The 19,301-nt window shown below is 39.9% G+C and overlaps 2 protein-coding genes across 3 annotated transcripts in view; both read left to right on the top strand.

Annotated features, from left to right (window-relative positions):
* Positions 1-12,403, top strand: part of htr1fa (5-hydroxytryptamine (serotonin) receptor 1Fa) — a 73,738-nt gene extending 61,335 nt beyond the window's left edge. The window contains exons 2-3 of one of the 2 annotated variants that reach the window (XM_057852405.1): positions 6,439-6,552; positions 9,778-12,403. In XM_057852405.1, the coding sequence (XP_057708388.1) occupies positions 9,779-10,963 (1,185 nt within the window). In that variant the 5' untranslated portion in view covers positions 6,439-6,552; position 9,778 and the 3' untranslated portion in view covers positions 10,964-12,403. Of the gene's footprint in view, positions 1-5,516; positions 6,553-9,777 lie in introns of those variants that run through there. The other variant, XM_057852406.1, reaches the window with a different exon arrangement.
* Positions 12,404-18,516: 6,113 nt separating this feature from the next.
* The window catches only part of LOC130926880 (zinc finger protein 654-like), a 32,363-nt gene continuing 31,578 nt past the window's right edge, over positions 18,517-19,301 (top strand). Inside the window, exon 1 of the mRNA XM_057852184.1 lies at positions 18,517-18,850. Coding sequence (XP_057708167.1) covers positions 18,695-18,850 — 156 coding nt within the window. The 5' untranslated portion in view covers positions 18,517-18,694. The remainder of the gene's footprint in view (positions 18,851-19,301) is intronic.

The following is a 19,301-nucleotide window of genomic DNA, read 5'->3' as shown; positions in this document are numbered from 1 at the left end:
CTAGAGAGCATTTGGATGATCCAGAAGAGGACTGGGAGAATGTGTTATGGTCAGATGAAACCAAAATAGAACTTTTTGGTGGAAACACAGGTTAACGTGTTTGGCGGAGAAAGAGTACTGAATTGCATCCGAAGAACACCATACCCACTGTGAATCATGGGGGTGGAAACATCATGCTTTGGGGCTGTTTTTCTGCAAAGGGACCAGGATGACTGATCTGTGTAAAGGAAAGAATGAATGGGGCCATGTATCGAGAGATTTTGAGTGAAAATCTCCTTCCATCAGCAAGGGCATTGAAGATGAGACGTGGCTGGGTCTTTCAGCATGACAATGATCCCAAACACACACCCAGGGCAACAAAGAAGTGGCTTCGTAAGAAGCATTTCAAGGTCCTGGAGTGGCCTAGCCAGTCTCCAGATCTCAACCCCATAGAAAATCTGTGGAGGGAGTTGAAAGTCCGTGTTGCCCAACGACAGCCCCAAAACATCACTGCTCTAGAGGAGATCTGCATGGAGGAATGGGCCAAAATACCAGCAACAGTGTGTGAAAAGCTTGTGAAGAGTTACAGAAAACGTTCGGCCTCAGTTATTTCCAACAAAGCGTACATAACAAAGTATTGAGATGAACTTTTGGTATTGACCAAATACTTATTTTCCACCATGATTTGCAAATAAATTCTTTAAAAATCAAACAATGTGATTTTCAGGGGTGAGGGTTCACATTCTGTCTCTCATGGTTGAGGTTTACCCAAGTTGACAATTACATGCCTCTCTAATATTTTCAAGTGGAAGAACTTGCACAATTAGTAGTTGAATAAATACTTATTTGCCCCACTGTATATCTTGAGATGTACCATCAGTAATTTTCCCATCTGACTCCTACTTTTTGCTGCCCCTACCCGATCTAAACCCGAATCTAGCAGAAAGGAATTACATGGCCTCCGCGAAGAGTTTTGCTGCCTCTGCGACTATCTCAGTAAAAGTACTCTAGGTCTACTTCTCGTTTCTATAGCAACAGTTCCCACTCATGTCTTCAGGATGAGTTATGCCCAGCATGAGGGAGAGCAGCAATGACACGCATACCTGAGAATTTGGATTCCAACTCTCAATATTGGAGAACGTTCCAACCGAAAGCTGCAAACTGCATATCCAGATTGAAGATCTAGAAGGCAACTTGTCTGACAAGTTTCTAGATGATGTAACCCCAAAAGAGTATGATTGACTCAAAGGGAAAGACAACACCTCGTATAAATGACCTTCATGTGAAAGACGGTTGCTCAAAGTATTCAAATAAGCAAATCATGCAATTTGTAAACATCTGATAAAAGAGAAAATAATGTTTCAAGAGAAAAAATGGCACCGCTTCCGAGCACAACCATTGTGTGACAAACATGACGTCAGTTACATGCACATGCGTACAGCTTACTACAGCACATAAAAATTGATACATTCAGAACAAGTAGTTGTTTTCTCTGTCCTTGTTCCCTCTGAGAGACACACAAAGCCCGCTTCACTTCCTTGGACCATTAATGGTAAATGGACTTACACTTGTATTGCACCTTTCCACCATCAAGGCACTCAAAGCACTCTGACACTATGCTCATTCACCTACTGGTGACGCAGCATCAGGAGCAACGTGTGGTTCAGTATCTTGCACAAGGAAAATTAGACAAGGTAACCAGGGATGGGAATCAAACTGCTTTGTTGTAGAACGAAAATGTCTGCCAAAAGCTATTGTGTCTACTTCTGTGAATAACTAATTTTTATTTATGCTTTTCTTCACTATTACACATCAGAAAATTTGTTTTTTTCGACTTTTTACACACGTTATCAAGGTACTTCCGCTTTACTTCCGCATGTCTGCTAGCAATTTGCGTTTTAAGAATTTCTCCATCCAAAACAACAGTGGAGCTGGAATGACATTACTCATCAAAATCTCTTTAAAAAAGGCAATTTGGAAATATCGCATCCATTAACATCAGGACGAACTACTGACTACTACGCACGTACGTACGTACCGACGTACTAGGGACGACTGGGGAATTTCATGTTACTTCCTGTTGATTTGGGGGCCATTCACAGGTCATTTCCTGTTGATTTTGGGCCATTTACGGGACACTTCCTGTTGATCTGGGGGCATTCACAGGTCATTTCCTGTTGATTTTGGGGCATTTACGGGACACTTCCTGTTGATTTGTGGGCATTTACGGGTCACCTCCTGTTGATTTGGGTGACTGCGGGATTTCAGGTCACTTCCTCTAGATTTTGGTGCATTTACCGGTCACTTCTTGTTGATTTTGGGGCATTTACAGGTCGCTTCCTGTTGATTTTGGGGCATTTAAAGGTCACCTGTTGATTTTGGGGTTACTTGGGGATTTCACGTCATTTCATGTTGATTTTCAGTCACTTCCTTCTGATTTTGGGGCATTCACGGGTCACTTCATGTTGGCTTTGGAGCATTTACCGGTCACTTAACCAAGTTTCCGAGGTACTTCCACTTCACTTCCGCATGTCTGCTAGCAACTTCCATTTTAGAATTTCTCCATCCAAAACAACAGTGGAGCTGAAGTAACATCAAAAATCCCTGAAAAAAAAAAAAAAAAAAAGCAATTTGGAATTACCGCATCCATCTGCCATCATCAAGACAGACAGGGGAGGACAACGTGTTCATGAAGGCAGATGTGGACCCAAGCTCGTGCCACCACGTGTTTTTGGTGTTTTTGTAGCCATGTTGCCACAGTGTTATGGAAGGTTTGTTCTTCTTATCCCTGCATATTCATGTGTCCGGCACTCAAAAAATACTAAAGCTAAAATCTTGCATATGAAATGACTTGTTACCTTTGATATTGTTATGACGATGATGATTGTAATTATGATTATCTTTAATATTATTTACTACAACTACTGTATCTGCTGCTAGCTTGTTGCTAATCAGTACATGTTGGATGGCACAATATGTCAACGCATAAATGCAAGTGTTACAAGTTTTTTGCTCGTTTGTGAATAGGTGGAAAACACTGTTAGGCAAGGGAAAATAAGTTGATGTGCCTCACAGCAACACCTACGTTGTACGTTGATGGACATACAGTATATCGAGACTACTGGGGCTGGAGGCTGTGGCTCGCCTCGCTGTCAGCTTGATCCCGAGATCCAACTACGGACTTTTTAACTGCAGCAACTTTAAGATACACTATTGGAGCTGGAATTACCGAGGATACCAGGAGACAGCCCGTCTGAAGGCTGTAATGTCAGGTGAAACTTTGGCGAGGCTCCGGAGCCCTGCTCTCTGATATCACATTATCGTATGCTATTTTTCTAATAATTTTAATAAACTGTGATTTGTTGACTTGTTTTGCACATGCACCAATCGTTTAAAATAAAACAAGAAATGGAATTATTTTGTCCAAATGTTTTATTGCGATCGATATCTGCAATAAAAAAGACTGACGTACTATTTTTGTGTAGATGTACAGTACATACCTTGTAGTATTTCCTTGTAACAACAAAATCCATGTCAGCCCTTCTGCATTCGGCAAATGTACAATAATTTGTAATTTCACCTAATTTTGGTCACTGAAGTGGCCGGCATATCAATCTATACCTCACGTCAACACAGGCTAACAATTTTGTCCACGAATGATCAACAAAGTGATGAGAACGATCATACAATCTCATCTATGTCTCATCTACGTCGTGCTGAATCCCATTTTTGGAGATTCCGTGGGTTTCTCTTGCTTGATTTTGCAGTTTTAACTTTGTCAACGCACTGCTTACTTCAACCGCAATTAATGTAGTTCTTTCTAAACCGGAAATTTGGAGCAGACATTTTCCAAGATGGCGCAGCCCATATTTCGCTCGAAAAGTTGTCAATAATAAACATTCTTTCTGCTGGGATGCATATACTGCTGGCCAAAGGGATGGCACCCCTGCTATTCTGTCAGATAATGCGCAATTTCTCCCAGAAAATGATTGTAATTACAAATGCTTTGGTAGTAATATCTTTATTTTGCTAGCAATGAAAAAACACAAGAGAGAATGAATTTTTTTTTTTTAATCATTATCATTTTACACAAAACTCCAAAAATGGGCCGGACAAAAGTATTGGCACCCTTTGAAAAATCATGTGATTTGTGTAATTAACAGCACCTGTTACTTACCTGTGGCACATAACAGGCGGTGGCCATAACTAAATCACACTTGCAGCTGGTTAAAATGGATTAAAGTTGACTCAACCTCTGTCCTGTGTCCTTGTGTGTACTGCATTGAGCATAGAGAAAAGAAATAAGACCAAAGAACTGTCTGAGGACTTGAGAAGCAAAATTGTGAGGAAGCTTGGGCAATCTCAAGGCTACAAGTCCATCTCCAAAGACCTGAATGTTCCTGTGTCTACCGTGCGCAGTGTTATCAATAAGTGTAAAGCCCATGGCACTGTGGCTAACCTCCCTAGATGTGGACATAAAAGAAAAATTGACGAGAGATTTCAACGAAAGATTGTGCGGATGGTGGATAAAAAAACCTCGACTAACATCCAAACAAGTTCAAGCTGTCCTGCAGTCCGAAGGTACAACAGTGTCAACCCGTACTATCCGTTGGCGACTGAATGAAAAGGGACTCTATGGTAGGATACCCAGGAAGACCCCACTTCTGACCTAAAGATATATAAAAGCCAAGCTGGAGTTTCCCAAAACTTACCTGAGAAAGCCAAAAACGTTTTGGAAGAATGTTACCTGGTCAGATGAGACAAAAGTACAACTTTTTGGGAAAAGGCATAAACATAGAGTTTACAGGGGAAAGAAAATGAATTCTTCAAAGAAAAGAACACGGTTCCAACAGTCAAAAATGGTGGAGGTTCCCTGATGATTTGGGGTTGCTTCGCTGCCTCAGGCAATGGACTGCTTGACCGTGTGCATGGCATTATAAAGTCTGAAGACTACCAACAAATTTTGCAGTATAATGTAGAGCCCAGTGTGGGGAAAGGTGGGTCTCCTTGAGTGGTCATGGGTCTTCCAGCAGGACAATGACCCAAAACACACTTCAAAAAGCACTAGAAAATCGTTTGAGAGAAAGCACTGGAGATTTCTAAAGTGGCCAGCAATCAGTCCAGACCTGAATCCAATTGAACACCTGTAGAGAGATATCAAAATGGCGTTTTAGAGAAGGCACCCTTCAAATTTCAGAGGCCTGGAGCAGTCGGCCAAAGAAGAATGGTTTAAAATTCCAGCAGAGCATTGTAAGAAACTCATTGATGGATACCGGGAGCGGTTGTTGGCAGTTATTTTGTCAAAAGGTTGTGCTACAAAGTATTAGGCTGAGGGTGCCAATACTTTTGTCCGGCCCATTTTCTGAGTTTGGTTCAAAATGATAAATATTTAAAGAAAAGAAAATGATCTCTTTTGTGTTTTTTCATTACAAGCAAAATAAATGAAGATTTTACTACCAAAGCATTTGTCATTGCTATCATTTTCTGCGAGAAATAGAGCATTATCTGACAGAATTGCATGGGTGCCAATACTTTTGGCCAGCAGTGTTTGATGATTATTACTCCCTTCAAAGGTCCCATTCTGTCAAATTACTGTATTTTTTTCTTTCTTCAGTTCATGCATAAAAATACTGTTTGTCATAACGAATCTGTTTTCTGGTTTTAGTTTGATGTCACTGCAGTTTCGGGACTATGCAATTGTCTTAGAGAGGCGAACACCTTGGAAAAAGACTAGATCTGAATTTTGAGTCACGACAATAAGTACACCTAATTATTAAAGTAGCACGTTGATAACTTATATAAAGAATTAAGTAGGTTCACTTCATCCACTAACTACCACTAACTACTAATGAAAGGAAAGCTGATGAGAAATCCAATTATCTTGTCCAATCCACAAGCAGTTAAAGTCGCCTCAAAAACCTTTACAATTGCCTACAGATGCTACAAGAAGAGAGAAATGCAGCTTTTTATTCTTACAGACATAGCCACGGCCTAGCTTTTATGTTTAACGTAGAAAACAAACTGGTCTCACAATATAGGTTAGTATAATTTTGCAAGAAACAGCTTCCAAGAAAACATTGAGCATCTGAAGTGGTTATTGATTGTGTCATGGTTCATTCGCCTGACTAAATGTTTGGTCTAGTTTCCTCTCCGTGAGCATGACTGTGAACGGCTTTCTGTATATGTGCCGGCTGACTGACTGCCGACCAGTCCAGGATGTTGTCTACCTTCTGGCAAAAGTCAGCTGTGATAGGCTCCAGCTGTCCACAACCTTGAACAGGATACGAGTTATAGAAATGGAATGAATGGATCTTCAGTGACTTTAATTACATGTCGTCCTTGGCTGCCTATCTTTCGTTTCTTGCTTTGAAAATGCTGCCCGCCTTTTCTTTTTTCTTCACGGGCTTTTTACCTGACTCACTTTCTCACAAAATCTTTCTCTCTTGCTGCCAATCCCAGGTGCTGGTGAGCGACAGGTGATGTAATGGCAGAGCTCGCGGGGAGGACGGATCATTGTAGGACATACACTGCTGTCTAAAAATCGCTGCACGCCACACGATAGACTCTTAACAGGTAGGAGTGCATAGTTTACAGTTTGACAAATTACACCTTAAAAGCATTGCTAGCCATCAAGTTTGGATCAAGACCTTGAACAAGGTTGTTAAAAAACACTTTCCTTAACTAGATGCTTTGCATAAAAATTAATCATTTTTTAACTGAATTGGAAAATTCTAAAGTTTAAAGGGTCATTGCGTAATTGAAGGACTTAATCGCTTAAAAATTCTTTTAAAAAACAAGCCTTCACTTCTGTTTTTTGTCACATATTCTTCAATAATAGGTAATGGCCTACAATCAAAGGTTTGATTAGCTCGACTGATTAGCCGCTGTAATTTTTTTGTTGCATGATTTATTTGATATTTACAATATTTGGTACAGTCAGTAACACAGTACAGTAACAGGATTGCGGGTAACAGGGTTGCAAATGAGAACTTGTCTAAGCTTTTTCTCTAGAGAAAAGGTTAGTTCTATTTTCATGAAAATTTTTATCTACAGATTTTTCTTTTTAAAAAAAAAAAATTGAGGGTTTCAAGTCTAGCGTATTACCGTATTGGCCCGAATATAAGACGGCCCTGATTATAAGACGATCCCCTTTTTCAAGACTCAAGTTTGAGAAAAGACTTTTTGAACACCAAATTAATTTTTATACAGAAAATAATTACAGTACAAACAAAAACAAATGATTATAACAATTAGGGCTGTCCAAATTATTGCGTTAACGGGCGGTAATTAATTTTTCTAATTAATCACGTTAAAATATCTGACGCAGTTAACGCATATGCCCCGCTCAAACGGACTAAAATAACAGTACAGTGTAATGTCCGCTTGTTACTTTTTTTTTGGTGTTTGGCGCCCTCTGCTGGCGTTTGGGTCCAACTGATTTTATGGGTTGGTACCATGAGTGCGCATGGTGTAATTATTGACATCAACAATGGCGAGCTACTGGTTTATTTTTTGATTGAAAATTTTACAAATTTTAATAAAACGAAAACATTACGAGGTGTTTTAATATAAAATTTCAATAACTTGTACTAACATTTATCTTTTAAGAACTACAAGTCTTTCTATCCATGGATCGCTTTAAAAGAATGTTAATAATGTTAATGCCATCTTGTCGATTTATTGTTATAATAAACAAATACAGTACTTACGTACTGTATCTTGAATGTATATATCCGTCTTGTGTCTTATCTTTCCATTCCAACAATAATTTACAGAAAAATATGGCATATTTTATAGATGGTTTGAATTGCGATTAATTACGATTAATCAATTTTTAAGCTGTAATTAACTCGATTAAACATTTTAATCATTTGACAGCCCTAATAGCAATATATTTGAGAGAAAAATCATGTTATTTTGCCTCATTCAAATCTTAATATCTGAACATTTAAATATGTAAACTAAAGTGCAATCACATTCGTAAATGAATGGCTTCTGGTTTTTGAAATGTAAATAAACCAATCTATTATGATAAAACAACGAAATTGCAATGACTGCATTAACCATCAAAGTGAAGTCTAAGTGTAACTCTTGTAACTCTTGAAACAAATCTGAATAAGGAAAAACATTGCAATAAAATAATGCAAACGGGTTAAACTAAAAAGAGTAGCTGAGGTCTGTCATGACAGAACATCGCTTCAGTGATATTTGGCACCATCTAGCGTCGTGAATGGGGAGAGTAACTGAGATCTGTCATAAGAGAACATCGCTTCAATGATATCTGGCGCCATCTAGCGTCATGAATGGGTATAATGTCTAGACCGCGAATTTAAGACGACCCTCTTTTTCAATCTTATTTCAATGCAAAAAACACCGTCTTATATTCGGGCCAATACGGTATGTGGTTCACTCCTTTCTTCGTCTACCATGATAAAAAGGTTACTGTAACAGGGTTGCATGTATGTTGTCGATACATTTTCCACAAATAATAATTAATATTTGAATATTTGTATTATTATTTTTTTAAATATTAAAACACTACCACATTTACAACAGACAGCAATTGACAAATAATATCCCCCCAAAATGAAATTTATTTTATTTTTATCTGAGATTCAACTTGGTCACAATAGGAAATTTGTATTTTAGGAGTTAAAAATTTATTTTAAACATTATTTTTTTCTTGTTTATTTTTTATTTGGTCTCAGGACAAGTAAATTTACTCAGAAATGTTTACCTAATTTGATTACCGTAATTTTCGGACTATAAGCCGCTATTTTTTCCCTCATTTTGAATCCTGCTGCTTATAGTCCAGTGCGGCTTATTTGCTGATTTATTGGGTTAAGAGGTAACATTTTATTTGACAGCGGCGTCATAAGACTGCCATCAGACCGTCATAATTATGACATGACAAGCCAAAACGAAAAGAAGTAGAAGAGACTATCATGGCCATTAATGAATGGCTATGACAGATGTCATTAAGTGTCATCTGGAAAATTATGTCACCAACTCAGTTTATGGTTGGCTCGGATCTTTTACATCCATTCAAAAGTGAGATAATTTGCCAGATGACACAAAATAACATCTGTCATAAGTATTTATTCTCATACTCATGGCAGTGTCATGTCATAATTATGATGGTCTTATGACAGTCTTATGGTGCCACTATCAAATAAAGTGTTACCAAATACAGTGGGGAGAACAAGTATTTGATACACTGCCAATGGGTTTTTTCCCATTGGCAGTGTATCAAATACTTGTTCTCCCCACTGTACCATAGCTAGTAATTAATGAAACAATTGGAACAGTAATTGAAGAAATATATAGCACAAACATGAATTTTGATTGTTATATACATCTGTAGCGCTGCGATGCATGCTAAGAGGCATGTAGACGACAACAGTGTTGACAGCAGGTGGCAGCAGAGGTTGACTGTCTCCTCCAAGGGAGCAATGATGGCCAAATAAAGCTTCTTGAAGGACTCAAGCTTTGCAGCCAATTGGTTCAAAGCTTCATGGTGGTTCATTTGGTCTTATGACAGTCTTATGATGCCACTGTCAAATAAAGTGTTAGCAGTTAAAATCTTTTGGTGTAAATATCCCATAAAACAGTAAGGACAGCTGCGGCTTATAGTATAGTGCGGCTTATCTATCAACAAATGCCGTTTTCGTGTCAAATTTGGTGGGTGGCGGCTTATAGTCTGAGAATTACGGTATTTAATATTTGAAGGTTAGGACATGAAATGTGCTGCAATTCTGGAATGACCTTGAAATATACTTGCATTGATTCTGCCCTCAGAATGGATTTTCCCAACTGTACCGAAGGAGTGTATGCTACCAGCAGCGGTGATTATGATGCACTGGAGACTGCCAAACTGCCCCCCAAGAAGATTGTCCTTTCGGTCACGCTCTCCGTGCTGGCCATTCTGACCACGTTCCTCAACTGCTTGGTGATCACGGCCATCGCCGTCACCCGCAAGTTGCATCACCCTGCCAACTACCTCATCTGCTCCCTGGCGGTCACCGACCTGTTGGTGGCTGTGCTGGTCATGCCCTTCAGTATCATATACATTCAGAAAGAGAGCTGGGTGATGGGTAAGGTAGTGTGCACCATCTGGCTGAGTGTGGACGTCACGTGCTGCACGTGCTCCATCCTTCATCTGGCCGCCATCGCTATAGATCGCTACAGGGCCATCACGGATGCTGTGGAGTACTCGCGCAAACGCACGGGGGCCCGGGCTGGAGCTATGGTGGCCGTTGTGTGGTTCTTGTCCATCCTCATCTCGCTTCCTCCTCTTCTGTGGCGCTATTACACCGGGGATGCAGATCAGGAAAACCAGTGCATCATCCTCCACCATCACATCGCCTTCACCCTGTACTCCACACTTGGAGCCTTCTACATCCCCCTTTTGCTGATTCTCATCCTCTACTTTAAAATCTACCGGGCCGCTCAGACCCTTTATATGCGGCGGGAGGCCAGCAGGGCAAGCCGTCACTCGTGTATGACCAACGGGAGCACGATTCCTTCCACCTACCCCGCCGGAGACGGAGGGCCTCGGAGCCCGGACCCGGTCAGCCCGCAAGACAAATCATTCTCCGACCCCTCGACGGAGGAGCCACCTCGCGAACGGTCACGCATTTCCGTCAAAAAGTTCCACTGCAAGACCCGTCGATATGAGTCACGCAGTGAGTCGAGGAGAAGCCAGCTCTCCCAAGGACCCCGCATCTCAGGGTCACGGGAACGCAAGGCAGCTTCCACGTTGGGTTTGATCATCGGCGCGTTTGTCATTTGCTGGTTGCCCTTTTTTGTCAAGGAGGTGATTGTTAACACATGCAGTTCTTGCAGCACATCAATGGAGATGGCTGACTTCCTGACGTGGCTGGGATACATCAATTCACTCATCAACCCCCTCATCTACACCATCTTTAATGAGGACTTCAAAAAGGCTTTCCAGAGACTGGTTAGGTGCAGTAGTTACCTCTGATGGTTAATTCAGTATAACTTGTGACCAGAGTGGTTCAAACGAGGGAGTGAAGTTGAGGAAAATGCTGGAATTTGAATTGCCTTAGAGAGAGACGAAGTGGAAAATGAGTGACTCTAATTCTCAGCCACACTCAACGGGGCACTTCGGCAGACTCAAAGCATCAGAGGAGAAATTTGCATTAAATAAGTGTCCAGCACTCATTCCCTGTTATAAATAGAATAGCCTCTCATGGTGTTAATTGGAGTGAGTGGTAGGACATCGACATTTTTTATTTCTTTTGTTTTTGTTTTCAATAAAAAGGATCATTTCCGACCTTTTCCATGCCAACTTTTTGAGCACTGGCAATCCATCTTAAAGGTCTTGAAAATTCTATCTCTTCCATTAAATGGCTTCTTTTTATTCTTTCCCAAGCTGCTAGAATGATTTGAGTGTATTCTATTAAAGAATACAGCATTGATTGGATACAGAAAAATATGTATGAAATATAGTTTATTGTTCACACATAAAATATACTATTAATGGAAGCCAAAAACTTGCGCTTGCATTGCGATTTAAAGTGTTTCTGACTATTTTTTACACAAACTGAACTGAAATATTTATTTATTTATCATTTCATATACTTTTGAACTATTATGCACCCTTACTTCCATACATTCCCTCCCACCACTTATCCAGCATTAACTTAATGAATGTGAAACTCACTGGTGGAGAAATCCTCATTACGCCCACTCAAGCACTTGGAATAGAGCTACTATTTCTTTACTGCCTCCATGAGGGCAGATAATATATTGATGGAAATATTGGAGATGAGTCAAGTGTAAGGGCGTGCAGTATGTGGGAGATCGTATAGGTAAAGAAAAGGTCTCTCTATATATATATACTGTCTTTATGAGTGGTTGGTCATTGTGTAAAGTTGATTTGTCATCTCATCGATCACCAATAAACAAACCCCAGATTAATGTCTGAAGTTTTTCTTTTTTTTTTTTCCTGTGTACAGATTTCGAGACTAAGCATGGCATTTTATTAGACTACCTAAATGCATTTGGATGACAGAGAACGTCTGATTAATTTTGAAGCGAATGCAAAATTTCATATGAGTGATTATCTTTCATTCTGAGCAAACACTGATTATACTAATTATATGAGATGCACCTATGTGAATTTTGTAACACAGAACAGTTGCACGTTCCAAGTAAGTTAAATAACGCAACAATAACATGATTGTACATAGCCAGTTCGATTTTTAATGCCCAAGGTGGCAACTAAATTGTAATTATTAACATTATTACTTATTAATAATTAATGTAGAAGCAATTTTAACTACAGTACTATAGAACTCTTAAACTAGGTCTGATCAGTCCCATTTGTGATATTATTCCTCACCCTTGTGGCTGAAAAACTGCAGTGCAATTGAGAGATGGTTATATTTTCATTTTTAAAAAAGCTATGGTTGTTCTCATTTCATTAAAGTGTTTCAATGCTTCTGGAAGAATACATTGCATATTTGTCATCATGTTCCTCAATATTTGGTCCCCTATGCATGACAAAATATTACGATGCAGAGAAGGTCAGATACTGTATACCAATTGACAGTATCTGCTGTGACAAGCTACTGGGGTATCATCTGATTGCAAATATCCTCTGGGGTTAAATGATTGATGACCTAGGGCTGTGTAATAGTTAGAGTCAATAATAACTTTTTGGGGTCAAAACAGCATAAAATTTTTTATTACATGGAGAAAAGACAACAGCGCCATATATAATCTATAAAGACGTGACCAGTTTTCAGACACTCACGGTGTTTCTTTGAACGTGGCATTTGTTTGTTCAGAGTGCGGTCTGACCACATTGATTGAGTAAATGGAGCATCAGAGCACAACTGGGAAAAGATGGAAGCCATACAACCATGATGGTTGTGGGCTAACGAGGGATTTGACCGGATATGACAACCAAACATTCTTAAATGCAAAGAAAATGAAAACAGTGTGTTTCTCGGAACACTTGCCTTCTCACAGAAGCATAAGGCAGTCCAAACTTTATTCTCTGAGGGCTGCTGTCATAAAAATCTAAGGATGTAAAGGCCGACATGAAATCCTTCCACTTTCATTTTGCAAAGAGAGATTCAAAATTGTATATAAGGCACAATAGTCCCTTTGCAGGATGTGTGCTTGTTTTTTTTTCCTTCATAAAAGCAGCAAGTGTAAGGAAACATGACCTCCTGGATCACATTTATACAGTGGGGCAAATAAGTATTTAGTCAACCACCAATTGTGCAAGTTCTCCTGCTTGAAAAGATTAGAGAGGCCTGTAATTGTCAACATGGGTAAACCTCAACCATGAGAGACAGAATGTGGGGGGGGGAAAACAGAAAATAACATTGTTTGATTTTTAAAGAATTTATTTCCAAATTACAGTGGAAAATAAGTATTTGGTCACCTACAAACAAGCAAGATTTCTGGCTGTCAAAGAGGTCTAACTTCTTCTTACAAGGTCCAATGAGGTCTAACGAGGCTCCACTCGTTACCTGCATTAATGGCACGTGTTTTAACTCGTTATCGGTATAAAAGACACCTGTCCACCACCTCAGTCAGTCACACTCCAAACTCCACTATGGCCAAGACCAAAGAGCTGTCGAAGGACACCAGAGACAAAATTGTAGACCTGCACCAGGCTGGGAAGACTGAATCTGCAATAGGTAAAACGCTTGGTGGAAAGAAATCAACTGTGGGAGCAATTATTAGAAAATGGAAGACATACAAGACCACTGATAATCTACCTCGATCTGGGGCTCCATGCAAGATCTCACCCCGTGGCGTCAAAATGATAACAAGAACGGTGAGCAAAAATCCCAGAACCACACGGGGAGACCTAGTGAATGACCTACAGAGAGCTGGGACCACAGTAACAAAGGCTACTATCAGTAACACAATGCGCCGCCAGGGACTCAAATCCTGCACTGCCAGACGTGTCCCCCTGCTGAAGAAAGTACACGTCCAGGCCCGCCTGCGGTTCGCTAGAGATTATTTGGATGATCCAGAAGAGGACTGGGAGAATGTGTTATGGTCAGATGAAACAAAAATAGAACTTTTTGGTAGAAACACAAGTTCTCGTGTTTGGAGGAGAATGAATACTGAAATGCATCCGAAGAACACCATACCCACTGTGAAGCATGGGGGTGGAAACATCATGCTTTGGTGGTTTGGGGCTGTTTTTCTGCAAAGGGACCAGGACGACTGATCTGTGTAAAGGAAAGAATGAATGGGGTCATGTATCAAGAGATTTTTAGTGAAAATCTCTTTCCATCAGCAAGGGCATTGAAGATGAGACGTGGCTGGGTCTTTCAGCATGACAATGATCCCAAACACACAGCCAGGGCAACAAAGGAGTGGCTTCGTAAGAAGCATTTCAAGGTCCTGGAGTGGCCTAGCCAGTCTCCAGGTCTCAACCCCATAGAAAAAATCTGCGGAGGGAGTTGAAAGTCCGTGTTGCCCAACGACAGACCCAAAACATCACTGCCCTAGAGGAGATCTGCATGGAGGAATGGGCCAAAATACCAGCAACAGTCTGTGAAAAGCTTGTGAAGAGTTACAGAAAAGGTTTGGCCTCCGTTTTGCCAACAAAGGGTAAATAACAAAGTATTGAGATGAACTTTTGGTATTGACCAAATACTTATTTTCCACCATGATTTGCAAATAAATTCTTTAAAAATCAAACAATGTGATTTTCTGGGTTTTTTTCCACATTCTGTCTCTCATGGTTGAGGTTTAACCATGTTGACAATTACAGGCCTCTCTAATATTTTCAAATGGGAGAGTTTGCACAATTAGTGGTTGACTAAATACTTATTTGCCCCACTGTATAGACCCTACTCACAGAATGACGTGTCGCTGTATCCGGCCGCCATATTGTCCGTCATTGTTTATCCGTATTCTCAATGGTTTCAATTTGTCGTGCAATTTATAGTGCAATTCATGGAAGCCCCGGTGCTTTCAGACGCTGTAAACTCATTGGATGCGTTGCATAAAAGGCGTTATGTGGAAAAGCTTCAGTCTATCCCTTCGCCAGATCCATATTTGATGCCTAAATCGATATTTTTTGACCCGCTGTCTTCGCCCTCTCTGCCTGACATCTGCTACCCTGATATCTACAACTATCTTGTCCACACAAAATCAGCCTATTCTCACGAAAGTTTGAAAAACTTTAAGAGCAGCACTCTAAGCAACATTACCCCATGTGACCCTTTACTTCCAATTTTCTAAAATAGCGACAATCAATAAAAAAAAAAAGTTGACTGCGATGGCCGACGCTTCAAGGATAGGTGGATATTGGACTATTTCTTCAATAAAACACGCAACAACTGTGTCTGCCTCATTTGCAAAGAGACAGTCGCTGTTTTCAAAGAGTTCGATGTGACGCGATAATGACATGACGACAACATTACAGGGAAGATACGCAGCGAGAAATTATAGCAACTTGAAGCTAGTTTCATTTCACAGCAGCAGTATTTCACAAGAGCCCGAGTGTCGAAAGAGAACGCCACGAAGACGAGACTGTTGAAATTATGAATTAAAAAATAATAATAAAGCAAATGTGACACACAGAAGGGCTTGATAAAATTTGTTTAAATATATTGTTCTATGTAATTCAGCCAAGGTAGCCCCCCGCATTTTTACCACACCAAATCTGGCCCCCTTTGCAAAAGGTTTGGACACACCTGTTTAACTGATGATCCGTAGACGAGGCCAGCTTCTTTCACTTGGTACCAGCTAAATATTATTCCAAATGTAATGATGGTGGAAGAACTAAGCATCTTGAATTTGAAACTGTATGTTGTCGGCGATTAGCCTCGCAATGATCTTAATTGTGGTTGTCAGCCCAAAACCCTCTAAATATACATTAAATGCATCTTACCAGATATAAATTGACTACTACATAATCTGTGGTAATCGTTTGGAGCCCAGTTTTCTCGTCGAATTGCAGCAGTCCATCTCGCTCTCCTCTCCGGGTCTCTCGGAATACGGTAGAACTTCAAGTCTCTCCGTCTATCTTCTCTGTTATTGCAACCAACCGCCACACACGCCTTCACCATTTTGATTGTTAATGTTAACGAGCAGAAAAACACGCCATAATAGGAGGAATTTACATAGCGGTAATGCATCAACACGACGAGTTGACGGACAATATGGCGCGGAGGCGTGGTTGTGACGTCATGTGAGTAGGGTCTATACAGCAATCTTCATTCACAGATGAACCCCCATAGACTGGATTAAACAGTATTATATGAATACAATGTGGTCATAGTGACTCAACCAGTCTTCACAAACAGAGCTATTTAAGTCATCTACTGAAAATTCTTTTCGTTTTATTGTCGCAATATATATCGCAACCCGCTAAAAAGTCGCATTGTTACCATTAACCAATATCATTCAGCCACGTATACAAATATACTGGTATATCATAGACTTCACAATTACTTGATGGAACAGCTCCCACAGAAATTGCAGCCACCTTCCGATAGGAGTCCGATGCAGGCAGGCAGAGCTGTGAGAAAGTCAAACACACGCCACGTTCTAACGCCGGATATAGGTGGAAACGGAAACAGGACGAAAGTTTTAGTGCATGGAAGCAGGCAGGAGTGTCTCAAGAGAGATTTGGTCAAAGAAGGTAATGATTATATTTTTTGCACCATGCATGCACTTTGAAATGTCGTGAATACAATGAAATGAAAATGAAAAAAATTAGCCTAACATTAGCTTGAAATATTTACGTAAATTGAATGACAACTGCCTGTTTTTTGGGGGGGTTTTTGTTGCTTTTAACAATTAATCTAGAGTGTTTTACGTTCATACTGTATCTATTTAAAAAATTTGGATGTGGGATTTACGTATCTATTTCCAAACATTTTCAACTTAAAAAGCTCTATTTTGTGACGGCCGCCACGTAGGATTACACAGCCTCATAGCTTGAAATATTTACTTAAAATGAATGATGACTGCCCGTTTGCTTTTAACCAAAACTCTAGACTGTTTTACTTTCATATCTGTGAACTTAAAAAGCTCTGTTTTGTGACGGCCACCACGTTGGGTAGAGTATATACTAGCAAAATATATATACATACATATATATATATATATATATACAGTGAGGTGAAAAAATGAGGACACCCCATTAAATATTCAGCTCTTTATTAAGAAATGTTCACATATCAATGTCTGATCTTGTTTTTCTTTATCTATGGAAAAGAAAGTTTTTTAATTGCAGGTAAACCAAAAAAATAACTTCGTCTTACTCATTAAACCAAATATGTCAACAAAAATGCATGTTCTGAGGAAAAAGTTAGGACACTGTACCACCTAATTGCTACTATTACCCCCCTTGGCTGAAGTAACTTCAGTGAGACGCTTTTTGTAGCCATCTACTAGTCTTTGACATCGGTCTGAAGAAAGTTTGACCCACTCCTCAACGCAGAATACTTTCAACAGTGACTGAGAGTTAAAGTGAGGGAACACACCATGGTGAGATCAAAGGAGCTGTCTGAGGCCTTCAGAAAGAAGATTGTAGACACTTATGAGTCTGGTAAGGGATTTCAACAGATCTCAAAAGAATATAAAATCAGCCATTTCACTGTCCGGAAAACAGTGCGTAAGCGGAGGACATTCAAAACAATTGCCAAAATGCCCAGGTCTGGCCGTCCAAGTGTAACCGGTGTATCCGCGCTGCGCCCGCGTTCTGAACCCACCACGCTCATGTCAAGACTCGAACCTGCGTCGCACGACGCGTTATAACAATAAATCAGCAAGATGGCATTAACATTATTAACGTTCTGTTAAAGCGATCCATGGATAGAAACACTTGTAGTTCTTAAAAAGATAAATGTTAGTACAAGTTATAGATACTTTATATTAAAACCCCTCTTAATGTTTTCGTTTTAATAAAATTTGTAAAATTTTCAATCAAAAAATAAACTAGTTGCTCGCCATTGTTGATGTCAATAATTACACAATGCTCATGATGCTGAAATCCATTAAATCCGTTGCACCCAAGCGCCAGCAGAGGGCGACAAAACACCAAAAAACACAAGTAACCAGTGGACATGACACTGTGCTGTCATTTTAATCTGTTTCAGCGAGGCATGTGCGTTAAATGTGTCAAATATTTTAACATGATTAATTTAAAAAAATAATTACCGCCCGTTAACGCGATAATTTTGACAGCCCTAATGTGAACATTTCTTAATAAAGAACTGAATATTTAATGGGGTGTCCTTTTTTCACATGACTGTATATATCACAATAAAAATTACAAAATTTGCAGAACGAAGAGATTATGTCCAGCAACAGAAAAATAAAGTTAAGAAAATCAAAACCAAGGTAACTTAGTTTCATATTGGATTTTTTTTTACTTTTATTTTTTACTTGAAATTCTAGTTTCCTACATTGATTTCAACGTGTTCGGTTTTGACACCTAAGCCAATTGAGGCACTTAAAAGTGGCTCGCGCCATCTAGTGTTAAAACTGAAAATGTGCAACAGAATATAGGCCAAGCTTCTTGTGTGGCCATATTCACTAATATTTTCATAATTTGCTGCTAGCCTATTTAAAAAGGGGGCGGCGGGGCCGTAGTTTGGACCACCCTGGTTAGACGCTGAGGGTTTGTGTCTTCGTTCCTCACGTTTAGTTATCGGGATGCCAGGTTACCCTGTTTACGGATGATTGTTTCTGACCTGGCAACATGGAGTATGCGCCGGATGCGGTAGTCAGTATGGCGGACAGCGAAAGTGATGTCGAAACTGACGGGCTGGAATTAGCTCTTGAATCTTTGTGCACTCGATACTGCAGTGATGTGTCTTCCCTAAAAAGCAAAGACTACTGTGCTGGTTTCTGCGAGGTACGTGGGACCTATCTACCATCAATATTTTTCGTGTATTGTTGTGCTCTTCTGTTTGACGTTAGCCTTCTGTCTAGCAACACTTGCCGATGTCGTGTACTAAATCTATTATATTTAGCTGTATAAATGAAGCTGAGAGCGGCAAGTAAACACTGATTTAATACGAACGCCCGGTAGAGTTGAGTTCTGACATAAACAAGGTTGTAGTTTGCTTCATAGGGTTCTTGTTTACAGTGCTAGCTCGATGCTAACGAGTGGCTAACTAACGTCACGAGCGAATGATGGCTTGTATAGAGCAAGTGTCACTTAAACTGTGGGTTTTTACGAGGCCCTTTTTGTTCGCCAATAGCAATAATAATAGATTGTTATCATCACTACAGATTCGTGTTCAAACATTGTTTATAACAACTGACACCAAAATTGAACACTTACGTGTCAACAATAAGATGAA

The sequence above is a fragment of the Corythoichthys intestinalis genome, chromosome 12 (genome assembly GCF_030265065.1).
Source record: "Corythoichthys intestinalis isolate RoL2023-P3 chromosome 12, ASM3026506v1, whole genome shotgun sequence".
Taxonomy (NCBI): Eukaryota; Metazoa; Chordata; class Actinopteri; order Syngnathiformes; family Syngnathidae; genus Corythoichthys; species Corythoichthys intestinalis.
This window is presented reverse-complemented; position numbering and strand designations above follow the sequence as displayed.